This window comes from Haplochromis burtoni, unplaced genomic scaffold, assembly GCF_018398535.1.
Source record: "Haplochromis burtoni strain Fernald_Lab_line unplaced genomic scaffold, NCSU_Asbu1 Contig_32, whole genome shotgun sequence".
In the NCBI taxonomy this organism is placed as follows: domain Eukaryota; kingdom Metazoa; phylum Chordata; class Actinopteri; order Cichliformes; family Cichlidae; genus Haplochromis; species Haplochromis burtoni.
Window position 1 is genome coordinate 2839424 of NW_024582393.1, and position 15982 is coordinate 2855405.

At 36.5% G+C, this 15982-nt stretch overlaps 2 protein-coding genes across 5 annotated transcripts; both read right to left on the reverse strand.

Moving 5' to 3' along the window:
* Positions 1-321: 321 nt before the first annotated feature.
* cd8b (cd8 beta) lies at positions 322-6774 on the reverse strand. Its single transcript, XM_005918691.3, has 7 exons — positions 6414-6774; positions 5032-5388; positions 3312-3395; positions 3062-3151; positions 2841-2874; positions 2631-2677; positions 322-2550 (listed from the first exon to the last, which is right to left on the reverse strand). The coding sequence occupies exons 1-6, from the start codon at positions 6466-6468 to the stop codon at positions 2659-2661; spliced, it is 639 nt and encodes a 212-aa protein (XP_005918753.1). The 5' UTR covers positions 6469-6774; the 3' UTR covers positions 322-2550; positions 2631-2658.
* Positions 6775-7704: 930 nt separating this feature from the next.
* On the reverse strand, positions 7705-15626 carry zmat1 (zinc finger matrin-type 1). 4 transcript variants are annotated; one of them, XM_042219426.1, is made up of 7 exons: positions 15309-15626; positions 12799-12905; positions 12618-12689; positions 12261-12396; positions 11865-12152; positions 11182-11272; positions 7712-10789 (listed from the first exon to the last, which is right to left on the reverse strand). In XM_042219426.1, exons 4-7 carry the CDS (start codon positions 12388-12390, stop codon positions 9820-9822), a joined length of 1479 nt encoding a protein of 492 aa, XP_042075360.1. In that variant the 5' UTR covers positions 12391-12396; positions 12618-12689; positions 12799-12905; positions 15309-15626; the 3' UTR covers positions 7712-9819. The 4 variants fall into 4 exon arrangements, 3 of the variants coding, with proteins under 3 accessions (XP_042075361.1, XP_042075360.1, XP_014188002.1); XM_014332516.2 differs by lacking the exon at positions 15309-15626 and adding an exon at positions 15156-15299 and having other exon boundaries at positions 7716-10789; XR_006054246.1 differs by lacking the exons at positions 7712-10789; positions 15309-15626 and adding an exon at positions 15156-15299 and having other exon boundaries at positions 11663-12152.
* Positions 15627-15982: the final 356 nt, after the last annotated feature.

Genomic DNA, 15982 nt, shown 5'->3' on the forward strand with positions numbered 1-15982 from the left:
ATGCTAACACCTGAAATACAGACTTTAATATAACATCATCAGTTTCAATAAATGTGTCAATGAAATTATAATAATGATGAATCATAAGTGATGCCACAGTAATAATACTGATTATGAATAGTAACATAGATTATGAATGCAAAATAATATTTCATCCCGACAGTCACAATGTGCATATTACCTATATTTAATTAAATAATATATAAATATGTGTCTTTTATGTATTTTGTATCTGTAGCAAGACGTAACATGAGATAATAGTTATGGATTTCACCACAAACAGTTGAGTATATAGCACTGCCACATCATTAGATTAAAAAATTATACACTGTTATAGTTTGTGGCTGTTACAATATTTAAGAAGAAAAGTACTGGATTAAATTCCCTTTTTTGGGATGTAAGCACTTGTTTTCCATGATTTATTTTCAGATAACCAGAAGAAAATGGATGGATGAATGGACGTTTACAAGACTTCACAAAGACATTGTTATTTTGCAGGTCAAACATTATACAAATATTATCATTTGCAAACAAGTTTGTTTTGTTTTTTTAAAAAGTAAATGTAAAAAATGTATGTCTGATTTGACTCTACTATTTCAGGAAACAAATGAAGGAGACATCAGAAAACTGAAAAATAACAGAAAAATAATGTTTACAGTTCATCATATCTGTGAGCATTTAGTTTCAACTGTGTCTCAATGTTTAAAATAAATCTATACAGAAAGCTGAAGAAATCCATTCTTTTTAGCATACATCACATAACTTAATGAATTTACTTACATATGATAATAACGTGTAAGGGTTCTATAAGTTTTTAATACATCTGTTAAAATTAAAAGCAAATACAAACAACAAACTCTACAAAGATTACAATATTAAGTTTTGTACCCAATGAGTTGGCGCACCTTTATGATTTGTGTTGCTGTGTCTTAAGATTATCTCATACTTACATTTTTGCTTTTCTTAAGGTGGCAGTGTACTGTGACCTTGGTCTACTTGGCTTTGACTGTGAAGCAGTAATACTTTTGCATAGTGCTGATACAGGATGTGTTTTTAAAAGTCTTCTCAACCAGTGTTACCTCGGTTTACAAGAATTCAAACACATTCCTTAATTTTCTTGTATAATATTTCTTGTATTTCCATTTATTAAATATGTAACATCCTCAGCCAGTGTAAATTCATTTGGTCAATGAAATGTCTTCCAAAAACTCTTAAGAAGGTTTTCATGCATTTATTTATTTATTTTAATGCATTAATTTAGAAACTTTTTACTTTGTCTTTCGCTTACTGCTCCTCTTTCTCTGTCAGTGCTTGTGGTTCAGTCTGTGGTACTTTTTGTGGTCTTTTTGTTTCAGGGACTAGACGAATAGCTCAAAGCTGAGCGAAGCGATAGCATCTCAGTGAACATAGTTCGGTATATCCTCGTGCTCCAGCACACAGGAAAGAGCTGCGTACATTCCCTGCGACCCAATCAACCGCGAACTTAGTTGTGTCTTTGCACTTCTCAATCACCCAGGTGTAACTGGGTTGGTTTGCGTATGTGTGTGTGTGTATCTGTATGCATGCACACAAGGGTGAATAAGGAAGCAAGAGACTTACACTTACTATGAAATGACTTTGTAGCCTGTAATTTAACATTATACAGCAAAGCTTGTTGCCACATACATGGCAGTTCAAGAGAAACTGAATATGATGCAAGTTTACACATCAAAAGTAAAAGAAGACACCAAACCCTGTCACTCACCTACTCAACTTCCGCTAAGCACAATATTGACAATGGAAGTACAACGCCCACTTTCAAACCTCTATACCCTCTCCACAGACAGGCACAGACATCTAAGACGAACAACGCAACAAAGCCAGAACGTCTTATCTGTTCCTATCACTGGAAAACATGCACAGTGCTTGACCTGTAGCTTCAGGACAGGAAGCATTTCTGCTATTGCAAAATACCTCCTGAGTATCATTGCTTTCTAGGCAATGCTGCATTTTGGATAATTAGATCACTCATAACCACCATAAATGACTGAAATGATACAGTTTTATTGTTTAAACACAAGCATGCTCACAGAAATACCGACATGACAGTGCTTTTTGTTCTGTGTCTAAACTGCTGCAATAACGTGAAAAACACAAAGAAGTACAGAAGAAAGCAAAAAACGCAGAAAACTGCACAATTACTGTATGTCTATTTGTGTACTTTGTGATGTTTGCATCAAAATAAATGATTACAGTTCACAGCACATTAATACCTGATGAATTGAAAACCACATTGATAAATTACGCTAAATGCAGTTCACTGATTAGAGACAGAAAGAAAGATTATAGATACAAAACACAACATGGGTCTTTAAACTTTATGTTACATTATGCATTATTACATGCGTTATGTTACATGGCTGCTGCTGCTGTTGAAAAAGCAAATGTTTCTTCTTGCTGAGAGTTCATTGAAGCGTAAATAAACTCGAGATGTTGTTAGAAGACCCGATATTAGGGGTGAATCATGCCTTTCATGGCCGGACAGAACACTCAATCAAAGCACTTCAGTCACTGCAATCAAAGAAGCAATATTTGTTAATTTTCATTAGTTTCAATAACCATAGACAACATTTAACATATGTAATACTTACCTTAAAAATACATGAGACGCAGGTTTTTTTAGAACGTCTGCCTTTTCCTTAATAGAGAAAACAGAAGACGGAGATTAAAGCATCGTCCGTGCATATGGTGGCAGAATCAGAGTTTAAAAATACTGTAAAGAATTTTGATTTTTCTTGTGCATATGGATGAAAAATAAAATGAAAGACAAAAACAGTTGTTTTTACTAATGTTGTATTTACTTTGCAAAGTGGTGGTGACACTTTCTTGGCAGTCCTGTAAGTGAGAATGTTGTTGAAGAAAAAAGGAAACATTTTAGAAATAAAACATTACTATATCACAAAATTTGATTTTCTCAACCTTTATTAGCACAATTTAATCCATTTCTGGTCGTGTCTTTCTGGAACCTTTGTCCGGCTGTTTTGTTGACTTCACGGTATTTAATGTATTAAACGCTACTCACGGCTGAAGTAACGCAGCGTGCAGAGAACAGCCAGAGCCAAGCCTCCAAGAAGTCCGACAAGAGGCCAAAGAATCATAGAGCCACAGCCTCCTGGAACAAAGGAATAATGGAGTACATGTTTCTTCCCCCCAATGGAGTCATGATATAATCAATCATTAATCAATTTTCATTTTGCAAGAAAATGTTCAATTATGCACTGCTGCAAACAATTTAAAGTCCTTTTTATTCTTTTTATTCTATAATAACTTACCCTTGGAGTCGCCTGTATTGCAACGACAGGTTGGTTTGGATGGTGGTTTGGGTTTTGGCTTAGGAGGTGGTGTTGGTGGGGTCTCTGTCAAATAAAGACCAAAGAAAGGTAAATGGACTGGTTCTTGTAGAGCGCTTTTCTGCTCTAGTTCTGCTGTAATTCAGCGTTTTATACAACATATCTCTGTCACATACAGGCACTTTTTTCTTTAAGTGTTTTTCTAACCAAAATTTACACTCTGACGAACACAACTCAAGGTTCAAGTATCCTTCTTAACATGTAGATGGGTTAAGCCAGGGATCGAATCACCAGCCTTCCGATTAGAAGATGACTTGCCTGATCGCCTGAGCCAAAGCCACCCAGAAGCACCATTAAGAAAAGTAAAAAAACAACTTTTTTCTAAAATAAAAAAGTTGTTGTTGCAGCAATTCTCTACCAAGTTTCTAATTGGCAAAGAGAAGAAACAATTGACATGATTATTAACAGAATCGCCCTCCATCTGTACATCTGTTGAGCCAGCGAACAGTTTTTCAGCATTTTATTTTCTTATTTGTAGTTAGAATTTACCCATTTGGCCTATTGAATGTGTACCAATATCTTCTGTTTGCCCGTGCTGTGAGAAAGTTTTACTGCTTAAGCCTCGTTCAGAAAGATAAGTAAGGCAGCATCAGCTAGGCAAAGAGAAGCAGAAAGCCAGGATACAAAAGAACTTCTCAACGTTTACTTGTGTCAAAGACACCAGTTTGGTTTCCAAAATGCAAATATGCATTGATTTGCAAATGATTTAAACCTTATGTCATACCAAATGTGGAAACAGAATTTTTTATGATTTGAAAAATATACACTCATTTTGATTGTGATGCCATAAACACCTTTAAAAAAGGTTTTCTTTCTCTGGTGCAGCTTTAAGCGATAAACAGTGTTCACTCACTGTCAGAAGTGTTTCTGGAGTCCGTACAGTGATTTCCATGAAACATCCACTTTTAACACAATAACTCCAGAGTGCATGAACATCACGGGCATTCCATACCCCTTTCACGTCTGTACAAAGATTTCCGTGCATTCCCTGAATCTTTTGATATTAAGTTCTCTAGATGATAAAATCGACAAATTTGAATTTTCCTCAGATACTTAGAAATTCTACCTTGACTACATATGTAGTCACACACGCTTTCAGAGAGTCGTGAAAGCTCCATCTTTTACTCCTTATGGACATTGGAATGCTTTTTCATACCCAATTTTATTAAAAAAAAACAAAAACAAAACATGATTACTTGTGGCATGCTCCCCCAGGTATCTTTAAACATTCTATAGCTGCTTCTCCTGGAAAAACGATCATATATATTTAAAAAAACAACAACAAAAAATCTAAATGAAGGTCTGTCAGAAAGTGATATTCTTTCTTTGTAAATGAGTAGCAAATCACTGCATACTGTTTTAGTTCACATTTTTGCAGTGCACCTTCACCGTTTTAAAAATGGTGTTGAATTCGACTGATAAAGCAAGGTAAGTGCGCCACACTTTTAAAGGTGTCCAGTGAGTCCGCAGAATATTAGACATTTTTTGTATTAAAGTAGGAGTCCTAATATGTTGGATTTACACACCAAAGCCTTAAATCATCCATCAGCTTGACCTGCCTCTTCAAAATCAGATGGATATTTTGAAAATTTCACATTTAGCCTGATATTTAACTGTGACAGGAAGCACTTAGAATACAAACCTCCTGGCAGTAGAAGAGTCCCAGGCTTCCATACTTCATTAAGATTTTTTTCCTTCAAGACACAAGAATAAATTCCTCTGTCTTCTTTCGTCACATTGATGATACGGAGCGCAAAAGACTTACTGCCCCTCTTACTGAGTTTAAAACGTGTTTTGTCCACGTTAACTCCATAGAGAGTACGGTCAGCATTGTTGCATTTGCCTAGAAAGTGGACTTTGCTACTCATGTCACTGTGGAACCAGAAGACTAAGTCACAAGCCATGTTGCCACAATCACAATCAATGGTCTCACTGCTTGGGATCTTAGGGTAACGAACGCTGACTTCTTCTTCCAGCAGCTTCTGTTTTAAATCTTGACCTAGGAAAAAGAGCGACATTTAAGATTTCAGCAACACATTTGTAGCACATTCAAAAACTCCTCCGAAATTATTTTTGAGTTACTATATAACAAGCTGCCTCGCCCATTCGTTGCAAAGGTTTATGGCCAATCCTCCCGTAAAGATGTGCAGTTAATTAAGGAAAAGGAATACTAATACGTGTAATAATAAATGCAAGTTGTCACGCTTCCTACATAGCGAAAGCCAGTATAAATCCAACTGGCAATATAAAATATGAAAATATGAAGAAATCTCCTGTATATATTTCAAACTCTTAACAGTGACATTTTGGATTTGCTGTATGGTGGATTTAGCATTTAGGTGATATTTTACAAGAGGCCTATGTGGTAAAACATCTTTTCGCATTTTACAATCATACTTTCTATGTTTTCAAGTCAAATGCACAGGCCTGTGTTATGAAATAGTGTTATGAAATATATAAACATACACAGCAAGTCAAACACTGTGTTTGTATGAAAGGTTAAGACTTACTGGCTCTTGCTTCATGCTGTTCTTGCAAAAATAAACGAAATACAAGTGCTGTGTTACATTCAAGACTAATTTAGTTTACATGTGTCACAATACGACACAAATCTGATTTATTTCAATCTCCCCAGTAGAGTGATGCAAATATAAAAAAGACAATGATGATGAAAAACTACAGGGGAATGCTGCAATGTTACCCTTAAAGTATAGAAGCAAAACTCAAAGGCTGATAATTAACGTAATAACATAGCCGTATCAATAATCTATACTTTCATATATATCATGTCTAAGTGTTAAACCAACAAACCAAAGCTCACTTCTTTGACTCTTAAAGCCACATTTCATTCTTTATCACATGCTATGGCAATGACTGTATTTAATAAATGTACATTTTAAGATAAAAATCAGACGATTATCAGTTGAACTTGAAAACAACAACATCCCTCGGTAAGCTACCTGACTTTGCAACAGCAAGAACGTTTGTGTCTTATGAGATTAAAGACAAAGCTGATGGTCCTACCAGATGTCCAAAGTGGTCCTGTCAACAATAGCCATGCCAGTGACAGAAAGAACATTTTGTCAGGCCGTCGCTGTGTATCCGTATCTGTGTGTAACTTGTGTGCTAGCTGAGGGAGGTTGCTAATACTTTCTCGTCTTGATATCTATCTGTCATAGATGATGGGAGGAACTATGCTGACAGGGCCCTGAGGCTTGAATGCAACACCCTAAAATGATACAGAGGGCCTATCAGATACGGTATAACAGCATTACACCAGTCACTGGGACTTTAACGTACACGCTCTAAAACCCCAAATGCCTAATACAGATAAGGATCAGCACAAGTGCTGCATCAAAATAAACCTATTGATGCCATTCTTTATTCTGTTCAACTAACAGAGCCCAACGATGACAGCTGTTACTATTATGTTAAGTCTGTTATTTAAAAAAAAGAAAAAAGAAAACGTATTCATCCCCAACATTCATAGAGGCGTAAAGTGAATGTTTCACAGCTGAAAATGTGGTGTTGTCTCACATTATGTCCCACATAAACAAAAGCAATTAAAAAATGTTGCATATTTCCAGAGCAGCAGTTTGCAGTGCTGTGGTCTCTGCCCAGGTGCATGACCTAGAGTTCAGCAGAGCCACACATACAGAGCTTCATGCACAGAACAAAAAGGGAATATAAACATATGGCACCTAAACTCTGTAACGAAATAATTGCATACGAGGATTAACAATACAAAACACATTTAAATATTCAATGGAGTGTGTAAGGCAACTTCAGTATTCCACCTGCCATAAAGTTCTTCAAGACTCGCATGAAACAAACATTAAAGTCAAAACCAGTGAAGTTTGTGCCTGTGCAAGCAATTTTGCATTACTTTTTTCTTCTTTGAAAAGTGCACATATAGTTTTATATTATAATCAGTTCTTAAGTAAATATATCTCATATTATCTGACTTTTTTGATATTCACATTTTTACTATCCAACCCCTTACATACAAGCATTTAACAGTTACAGACCCCTGGCTGTGTAAAAACAGCAGACTATGTTCATTATGTCCCACTGCACCAGCATCATTGTTAAGGGGACTCATTATTAAGTTTAATCAGGCAGTTACAGGCACATTGCTTGAAACCAAAAAATAAGCCAGTTAGAGCTGCAACCATCAGTTATTTTCACGATTGCTTAAAAAAACAACAACCACTGATTGATTTTATATTTAAAATTAAAGAAAATCATTACAGATATAGTATTTAAACTTTATATATGTACACATACATCACACACAGGACACCTATGCATTTCCAAATGTGGAGCCATTGTATGTTTGGCTTTTCACAATGAATTGTTTTATTTTTTGCATTTTGTGACAAGATACATCAACATCTACTCAACGAACTCAAATCTATGCCTCACGTTGAAGACTATGAGTTTCACTGACATTCAGAGATAAAACCTGATTTGAAGCACTTTTCCCTACATCAAGACAGTATCTCTGCAATGTTTGATGTGTAATTTTTAAAGTTGCCATTCTGACAAAGAGAGGACTTTTGAAATCTCTTTTTCACAGACGTCCTTTTCACACTTGCTCGATAACAGTGATGATCCTTTAAATCATGTGGTGTTTGTGGATCTTTTGTGCGTTCGTAAAGGGTAAGGGTACAGAACGGTCTGGTGGGGATCTTAAAGTGAGAGGATGTGGGAACCCTAAAGTTCTACGGGGGTTGTACACTCAGGCGAGGAACAAGATTCTTTGAAAACAGATCTCAGGGGTCTTCAGATGTGCGCTCTTCACACATCGCTGAGCTATAAAGCCTTTGTTGGTCTCTCCACTTCAATGCTTTACGTCAAATGCTGCCAAGCTCTGGTTTTACTTGCCTGCTCTGCTATTTCTTTCTTTATTTTTTACTTTAGTATTCTTTGAGAAGTCATCCATAAAAAATACAGAGATGTAGCAGTGTCATTCTCATTACCAGAGCTTTAAAGATAATTAATGTCAAGACCATAGTTCAGAAGATTATTTACAGCATCTGCAGGACTTCTGCACTAAACCATTTCAACTTTTGTGTCACTTCTATGATCCACATTTTTTCTTTGCGCCAGCAATCCAATCAACATCTAACTTAATAACGACTGACATTCAAAACACAATGGGAAGTTATTTCACGCATGTTGATTTAAAAGTTTTTCTTTATAAACTTTTCAGATAAATTCACACTCACTCCTCGTTTGACCACTACCAACTACTTTCATATCTAGGCACATACATATAGCTCTCAATGAACATTTAACAATACAGCCCACAAGCAATCGAAAAGATAAAAACACAAAATTGTTTTTCTTGAGTAGATGTGATGTACCAAGAGCATCAGAGGAACAGTGGCTCGGCCAAAGTATTTTGATAACTCATTTCAGATACCTTAAGATTTACTTAAAAGAACATTTGTGTAGATACATGTAAATAAAAATGACAGTAGGGATTAGGAGTGTAAGTGGCCCACTTTATAGCTCATAGTTTAACAGTAGGTGATACTGTTTCCCTTTGGAGTTTCCTTTAACTACTAACTTTGTTCAGTTTGCACATTGCTCTTCAACCTGAATTCTGAGGTTATGTAAAGAGATGTCCTCATTTGAACGTCTGCACCTGTATGACCGCAAATGTGTTTTCTGGTTGTATAAATACAATCATAAAACATAGACATGCACACAGTGCACTGCAGACTAATGAAGTGTTAAATCTGCTGTGGTGCAACGCATGTGCCAGGCAGTATTTGTTGTATTTTTATCATTTCATAATACGTCTTACACTGAACTTCTGTACAGCACGTTGTCAGTGGCTTTATTTCAACCTTTGTGCCTGAGAGTGAGAACACACAGAGAGCTTCTGAAGTAATGAAATGAATAAGCTTCTGACATCTATGAGCTTTTATTTTCAGTACTGATGAAATGGATGAAGCTCAACAGTGCCAACCAGAGACTGCTAAAGGGATGACAATCTATCAAGTCCATGCCAGATGCACGCATCCATAATCAAATTTACCTTAGTGATGAGTTAAGAGTACTTCATAAACAAACAGTGCTAAACATTACAGCCATCAACTCACTGTACACACAAACCAAACTTATTATAAAGTGTCATAGTATAAAATTAATGCTGAATCTCCTCCAGATACAAACGAAATACATTCATTTCTTATACACATACAAATTGACTCTACATGGCTAGCCAGCTAGCAAACTTGTATAAGAAAACACTTTTCGGTTGCTAGAGCAGATATAGAAAAGGCCTTTGCTACCTGCTGACAGGATTTTTTTTAAATCATTTTAATATAGCTTATTATTATTTTCAATGTCATGCTTATAATAAATGTTTGCCAAAAGTAGTCCAGAATACTGTTCACTTCAGCTGCTCCTGCAGAGTTTAACACCCCAGAATCGAGTCGTCCCACAGCTTTTCCTCCTCTGTCCTAGTGTCTGCTTTCTCTTTTGCCTTCTTCTTCTCTTTTCTGTATTTAGGTTTAATGGACTCATCCTCTTCACCCTCCCTTTGCTTAACATTAATTTCAGTCTGAATATGCAGTTCAGTCTCTTTGCTATTCTTCATCATGACTTCTGGCTTTAATTTGTCCATAACTTGATCTCCTCTTTCCACTTTAAAGTTTTCCTTAAGGGATTTTCTTTCTTTTCCTCTCCACTTGCCATGAATTTTTGACTTTTTCCTGCTCCTCTCCTCCTCCGACTCAACAGATTGCTCTCTTCTTCTCTCCTCTGAGTCATCATCTCTTTCCCTCCTCCGGCGTTTCCTCCTCCTCTCCTCATCCCTTCCTCTCCTCACTCTCTCCCTATGGGATGTTTTAATCTGCCTCTTTTCTCTGTGCCTATATTCACTATGATCACTATCACTTTCACTACTGCTGGAGGAGGAATACGAGGAGGAGGAGGAGTAAGATAATGAGGTAGTACAGGAGGAAGAGCTTGACCTTCTCTGCCTTCTTCTCATGGGCCAACTAGTGAGCGGTGGAGGACCTGAGTTACGAAGAACTGGAGGAGGATAGTTGCAGTTTGAGGCACATGACGGCAAAGGCGGGCCCTGAAACGATGAACACCCCATTTGAAGTGGAGAGTAATGACCAGAGTGGGACTGATGAGGAGAAATGGAGGTAGGAAGGAGGTTGGACACAGGTTTATTTAGTTCCACCATATTCTTCCTATTTATTACTTCCCGTTCTTCAGCTTCATCTTCCTTTTGCATGGTATCCTGAGGGAGGACCTGATTAGTCTTAGGAGTGATTCCACGAGCCTTCTGAACCTGAATGTAATCAGCCAGTTCATCTGCAAATGTGCTGTACAGTTTTTGCTGGGATTTGCATAGATCGATGACCTTCTTCTCCCTGAGCAAGAACACATAAACTTGAATTAGGCTGCTATTCAATCAGATAAATGGTGATGAAAAACCTACAAATTATAGCCTTAGTAAACCACAGAGGCATTCTGAGGTTCCTGCTTGAAAATGACATGCCCAAAATGAATTCATTATTTCTCTACAATTACAAACTCCCTGTAAACCAACTTGGTATCTAAATTAAGCTAACACTTGATTTGTGCCAGGTTGTTACAGGTTGCGACTCCTTTGTATATTTATAACAGTGTTATTTTCATATTATTTAGTGTCATCACAAATAATTACTTCTTGCCAAAGGTAAGCTGAAGTGCAATGTAGTAAATATTACACTTTAAGAAAACAGTGACACAGTGAAAGTTGACATTGTCTTCTTAAACTTACTTTATCTGGTGTTTGTTTCCCTGCATGTGGTCCTGGTACATCTCCACAGAGTTAAATTGCATACTACACATCTGACACATCAAGGAACTGCCTGGAGAAAAAGATTAGAAAGAAGAGAGATTTTTTTTAATCCAACAACTTTCAACGGGCCAATAAAGATTTAATAAAGTCATTTTTCTACTGTTATACAAATTCTGGTTTTCTCTAAATCATTCATGCCATCTCCACAAAGAGATGCTGTAGCGCCTAAAGCTGAAAATAAAAAACAGGAATCTGCTTCGTTAAACTTTCTGACATTCTGGCTCACCTGATTCAATCCCCTCGAGTCAGACTTATCAGATTAAAGTCAGATTATTGTTATAATAATAAATAATAACAAAACCACAGAATTATAGCTAATCAGACTATCTGAATCACATCCATACTTACTGTAATAATGCTACAAAGCCAACTTCTATTTGATTATCTCCTATTCACCCACCTGTGCTGGGATGAAATCTTCACTGCTGATGTAGATGTTTCAACTAGATTTTTCACTTTTCCCTTCAGAACTTCCTGTTTCTTTTTCCCTTTCTTGTTAATGTTTCTGTCCTGGTTTCAGGCTGCTGTGGTGATTTTTATTAAATTCCTGAAGGATTTAACGCTCTTTGTATTATCCTGTTTGCTCAAAGGCAAAAAGTTACCTTGCTCTACATTGTGTCCTAGCTGTTTGAGCAGCTCCTGTCTGGCCTGATTCCTCTGGTGTTTGCGTCCACTGTAGTGCTGCAAGGCTACATGGGGATTCGTAAAGGAGGCAGTACACAGGGCACAGTACTTGTTGGGATCCTTCAAATCAACCTCTGTGCTACATGTAGCACTGGTGACTGCTGGATCCAAATCATGCTCCACAACACCCTCTGAGGATGGTTTTTGCTGAGACTTATCAGGATCCTGTTGGAGACCTGATGAAGCATGCACTTCTGTAGACTTCTCTATAAAATGACAGTGAAATCATAATGTCAATATATCTTCCTCACTGTGTGTAAATATCAAAATCTACATCAAGAAAATGCTTTTTGCATCACAGAGCTCAAACTTGCCTGATAGGTGAAGACTTTGTTTACGAAGATTTTTTGTATGGACTTTGCCTTCATAGTGTGATCTTGCCACCACAGGTGAGCTAAATACCATGTTGCAAAGCTCACAGAAATGATCTTTATCATTACTCATCGTCTGCTGCAAAAAACAAACAAAAACTATAAACTACTTATTTTATGAATACAAGATTGCTTTCATATACCCCTCATATTCTTTTGAGAGGGATATTATCAAAGCACTAATACTGTAGCTCTGATATTCTTCACTATTGGATGCTTACATTAGTTTGTCCTCACTCAGTTCTCATGATTACAGACAAGAGACTCCATCTGACAGAAAAAGAAAACCTGGCCACTAACCTGGGCGCCTGTTGACTTTTCTGCTTTTTTGGTCTGCAGGTACAGCTTGAGTTTCTGAGCGTGTTTCTTTCCCTGCAGTTGGACAACATGTGAGACATTATTAGAAAATATTTTACTTATGGCAGGTCTAATTAAAGTTGTACTACGGTGCTATGATTTGTGCCTGGAGGATAAAACACACCTCATAGTGAGACAGCCGCTGTGACTTAAACAGCAGCACAGCCTCACACACATGGCAGTAACTGTCTGTAAGGAGACACTTCAGTAGCGCCTCTTCAGCTTTGTTTCCTGTGCGGCAGAATACATGAAAACTTATTTAAACATGAAGCACAAACGAAACACTATTAAATTATTAAATTCACATAAGAGAAAAGTTTGTCCAATACAACTTCCATTTTCTCAGTACACAGAAAAAAAAGGCTGAATCTTTAACTTTCACACAACCTTTATTGGATCATATATTAACCTATCTAATGGTCCTTTTTCAAAACAAACTAATTTGTTTTGTAATTTGTTAATTTATACAATATGCTTTGCCTTAGTGTGGCAAATCTCATTCAACATTTACAATGATTTTAATATGACCTGCTAATTCTACAAAGGTCTACACAACTGGGTAGTTGTGAATATAACCGCTTAAATACATATTTCTATTAAAACGTTCCCCTTATGGAAAAGTTTATTTATCATTTATGAGGGAAAGGTAAGATATACTTTTATTTTTTTTAATCTTCTAAAACTATTTCCGCTCAACACACACTTCCTAAAGTAGCATGCAACACACATGTTGACACATACTGCATATTATATTGCTAGCCCATAACAAATTGTGACTTGATTTCTTCCATTCTGCAGATTCTGGTTGAGATGCAATAGCTGATTCACTAGTGGTGCATTCAGTGCCAATTAACTAAAAGTAGACGTAAAAAAAAAGAAAAAAAAATATGTGACAACTTAAATGCCCACACATAAAACAAAAAAGTTAAACTAATTCCTAAATAAATAAAAAAAATAGATGACAAATTACCCTTTTGTTGCAATACCTGTTTAGTAATTTACTTTTAAAAAGTACAGTTTAGTGATGACACTCACGCATGTGGATTAAATATTAAGTTTTACAAGCAAAGAAATAACTTGTCTGCTCGGATATTTTGATAAAGTGTGGCCCAGAAACAACATTAAACCACATTGAATGAGCATGATGTTTCTGTGTTATTTCAACAACCTAACTGTTCAGCCAGTCTTGTATTGCTCATATTTTCAAAACTTTGAAGGACATTTTGCAACACAGAAATATGAAATTTATTAAAGTGAAATCAACGAGTACAGTGCTGATACCAGTAAATAACAATGTTTAGGCAAGATTATTGATGTTGTAGGCTGTACTGAACTAATCATAGGACATGATGACTGGTGGAGACTGAATTTCTGTTAGAAGAACTAAAATTGTTAACTACTTTACTTCAGTAGTTTTTTTAAATTAAAAAAATAACTTATTTAAAATATCTGCGTTTGTCTCAAATGTAAACACATGCACTTGCAGAGGTGCTTATCATGAAAAATTTTCCTAATTGAAATTACGGGACAATCTGTACTTATAAATACTGAAAATTACTATGAAAAAGAAAATAAGGCAATCAAAGGTGATGACGGTTTACTTTTAAAGTGCTGAGTATCAACACTGGCATCCTACATGAAGTGCTGTGAAGCACATATAAAGGACCTCAGGACAATTAAACACTAAAAGGTGTTTAAATGCAAGAAATAAAAGACTGAAACAAGTACTCTATATGTACTCACTCTGATGCTCCTGAAGAATTTATGTGCACTGATATATTTCAAATATTGTACTTACCAAATGATTTTCCATTTCCATTTATTATCCTTTCACCTTGAGAACACTGTTTTAGTTTACTAATGAGTTTAACCGGCACAAAAAAGGTGGATGCCAACTTTAAGTTTTAGCCTCAATGATGCTTCAGGTGCTAAGGTTTGCAGTCCTTAATATTGTTTTTTTTTTTTAATGGCGACATTTCAGACTAAGTTTACAATTAGACTAGCTTTCCCATGTAGGATGAAATAAATTATGTCATCCACTTAACAGTTTATGACTTCTGCTGCTAAAACCGGTTAGTCGACGAATCGGTTAGCATTAACTACCGGTATATGGAATCATTTAAAGGGACTGTTTCGTTTCGTGTGGGGGTCGAACTTGCTGGTACTAGCTCTGAGACAAACAACATAAGGAAAAGTACCCTAACTGTTCATGGTTTAATCATCAAGCTGGGCCAAGGGTAAGAGGGAGATTTTCGGGGCGATAGTTTCTACTATCCTCCTCGTAGAGACCGCTATACAATTCTGAAAGCCCCTCACGTTAAAGCAGATTAACGTTAGGCAGCCGACGTTAGCAAATTTAGCTAAGCAGCTAACGAGCTCACTAGAATAATGAGCTGGCTAGCCACATAGCAGAAAAGCTAACAAAGGCGCAGCAGGTAGGGTGCCATACGGCTGAATTTTCACATTCTGAAGACAACTCACCTTCAACCTGGGTACTATCTATTTTATTGTTTATTACTTTGTCAGCACCTGTGACAGAAGTCGCGTTAGGGATACTGGCAATGTTATTTTGAGAGTCTGACTCCGCAGTTAGCGAAGTACAGCCACTTGTGTCGTCCATCTTTTTTTCCCTACCTGAACGTGCATGCGCAGTAGTATTGTAGTCCTGGTACAGGAAAGCTAGTTTTAATAACTTACATCCTCCGTATTATTTCGTCTTGTGTATTTTAAAGACTTGTTTTCATGAAAATCCTTTAACGAATAATCAGAAACGGCAATGGGAAAATCTCTCTGTTATGTTCAAATGATTTACTTCTTCTATCGAAATATCTAAAATCACGACTCTGCGCATGCACAGCAGGACCCGGATCCTTAGTATGTAAATGGAACTGATTCATATTTATGTATTTGCTACTTTTTTATCATCTAAGAAGTCAGTGTTTTCTCTCTATGCCTTATATTCATATCATTAGCTGCACCAAAAATGAAGAAAAAAAACACAAGTTAATATCAAAATAGATATTTTATTCTGGGACCTCATTTTCACATCGAAAAAAACAAGACAAATTTACTGACAAACATTACAAACAGCAAGGCCAGATGATCACAAAATCACGTCAAGGCAGAAATACAAAGGAAGTGGGTTACTATAGAAAAGAAGTCTCTGGAAAGATGTCACTTTCTCTTCTGAAGCTCTCTGGCTAAGGCATCCAGCTGTGGAAAGAATTTAGTATGGCATTATTATTAATACACAGAAATCAATACAGGCTACACACAGATATGCACACTATGGCTGGATAAGCACGACT

Excerpts from the sequence above, each read along its gene's own strand:
- zmat1 (XM_014332516.2), bottom strand. The coding sequence starts at position 15,294 with ATGGACGACACAAGTGGCTGTACTTCGCTAACTGCGGAGTCAGACTCT. Across the intron at positions 12,906-15,155 it reads AGATAGTACCCAGGTTGAAG|GAAACAAAGCTGAAGAGGCG; the intron begins GTGAGTTGTCTT and ends TCTGCCGCACAG. Across the intron at positions 12,690-12,798 it reads AGCGGCTGTCTCACTATGAG|GGAAAGAAACACGCTCAGAA; the intron begins GTGTGTTTTATC and ends GTCCAACTGCAG.
- cd8b (XM_005918691.3), bottom strand. The coding sequence starts at position 6,468 with ATGTTCTTTCTGTCACTGGCATGGCTATTGTTGACAGGACCACTTTGG. Across the intron at positions 3,396-5,031 it reads GACTCTTCTACTGCCAGGAG|AGACCCCACCAACACCACCT; the intron begins GTTTGTATTCTA and ends TTTATTTGACAG. Across the intron at positions 3,152-3,311 it reads CAATACAGGCGACTCCAAGG|GAGGCTGTGGCTCTATGATT; the intron begins GTAAGTTATTAT and ends CCTTTGTTCCAG.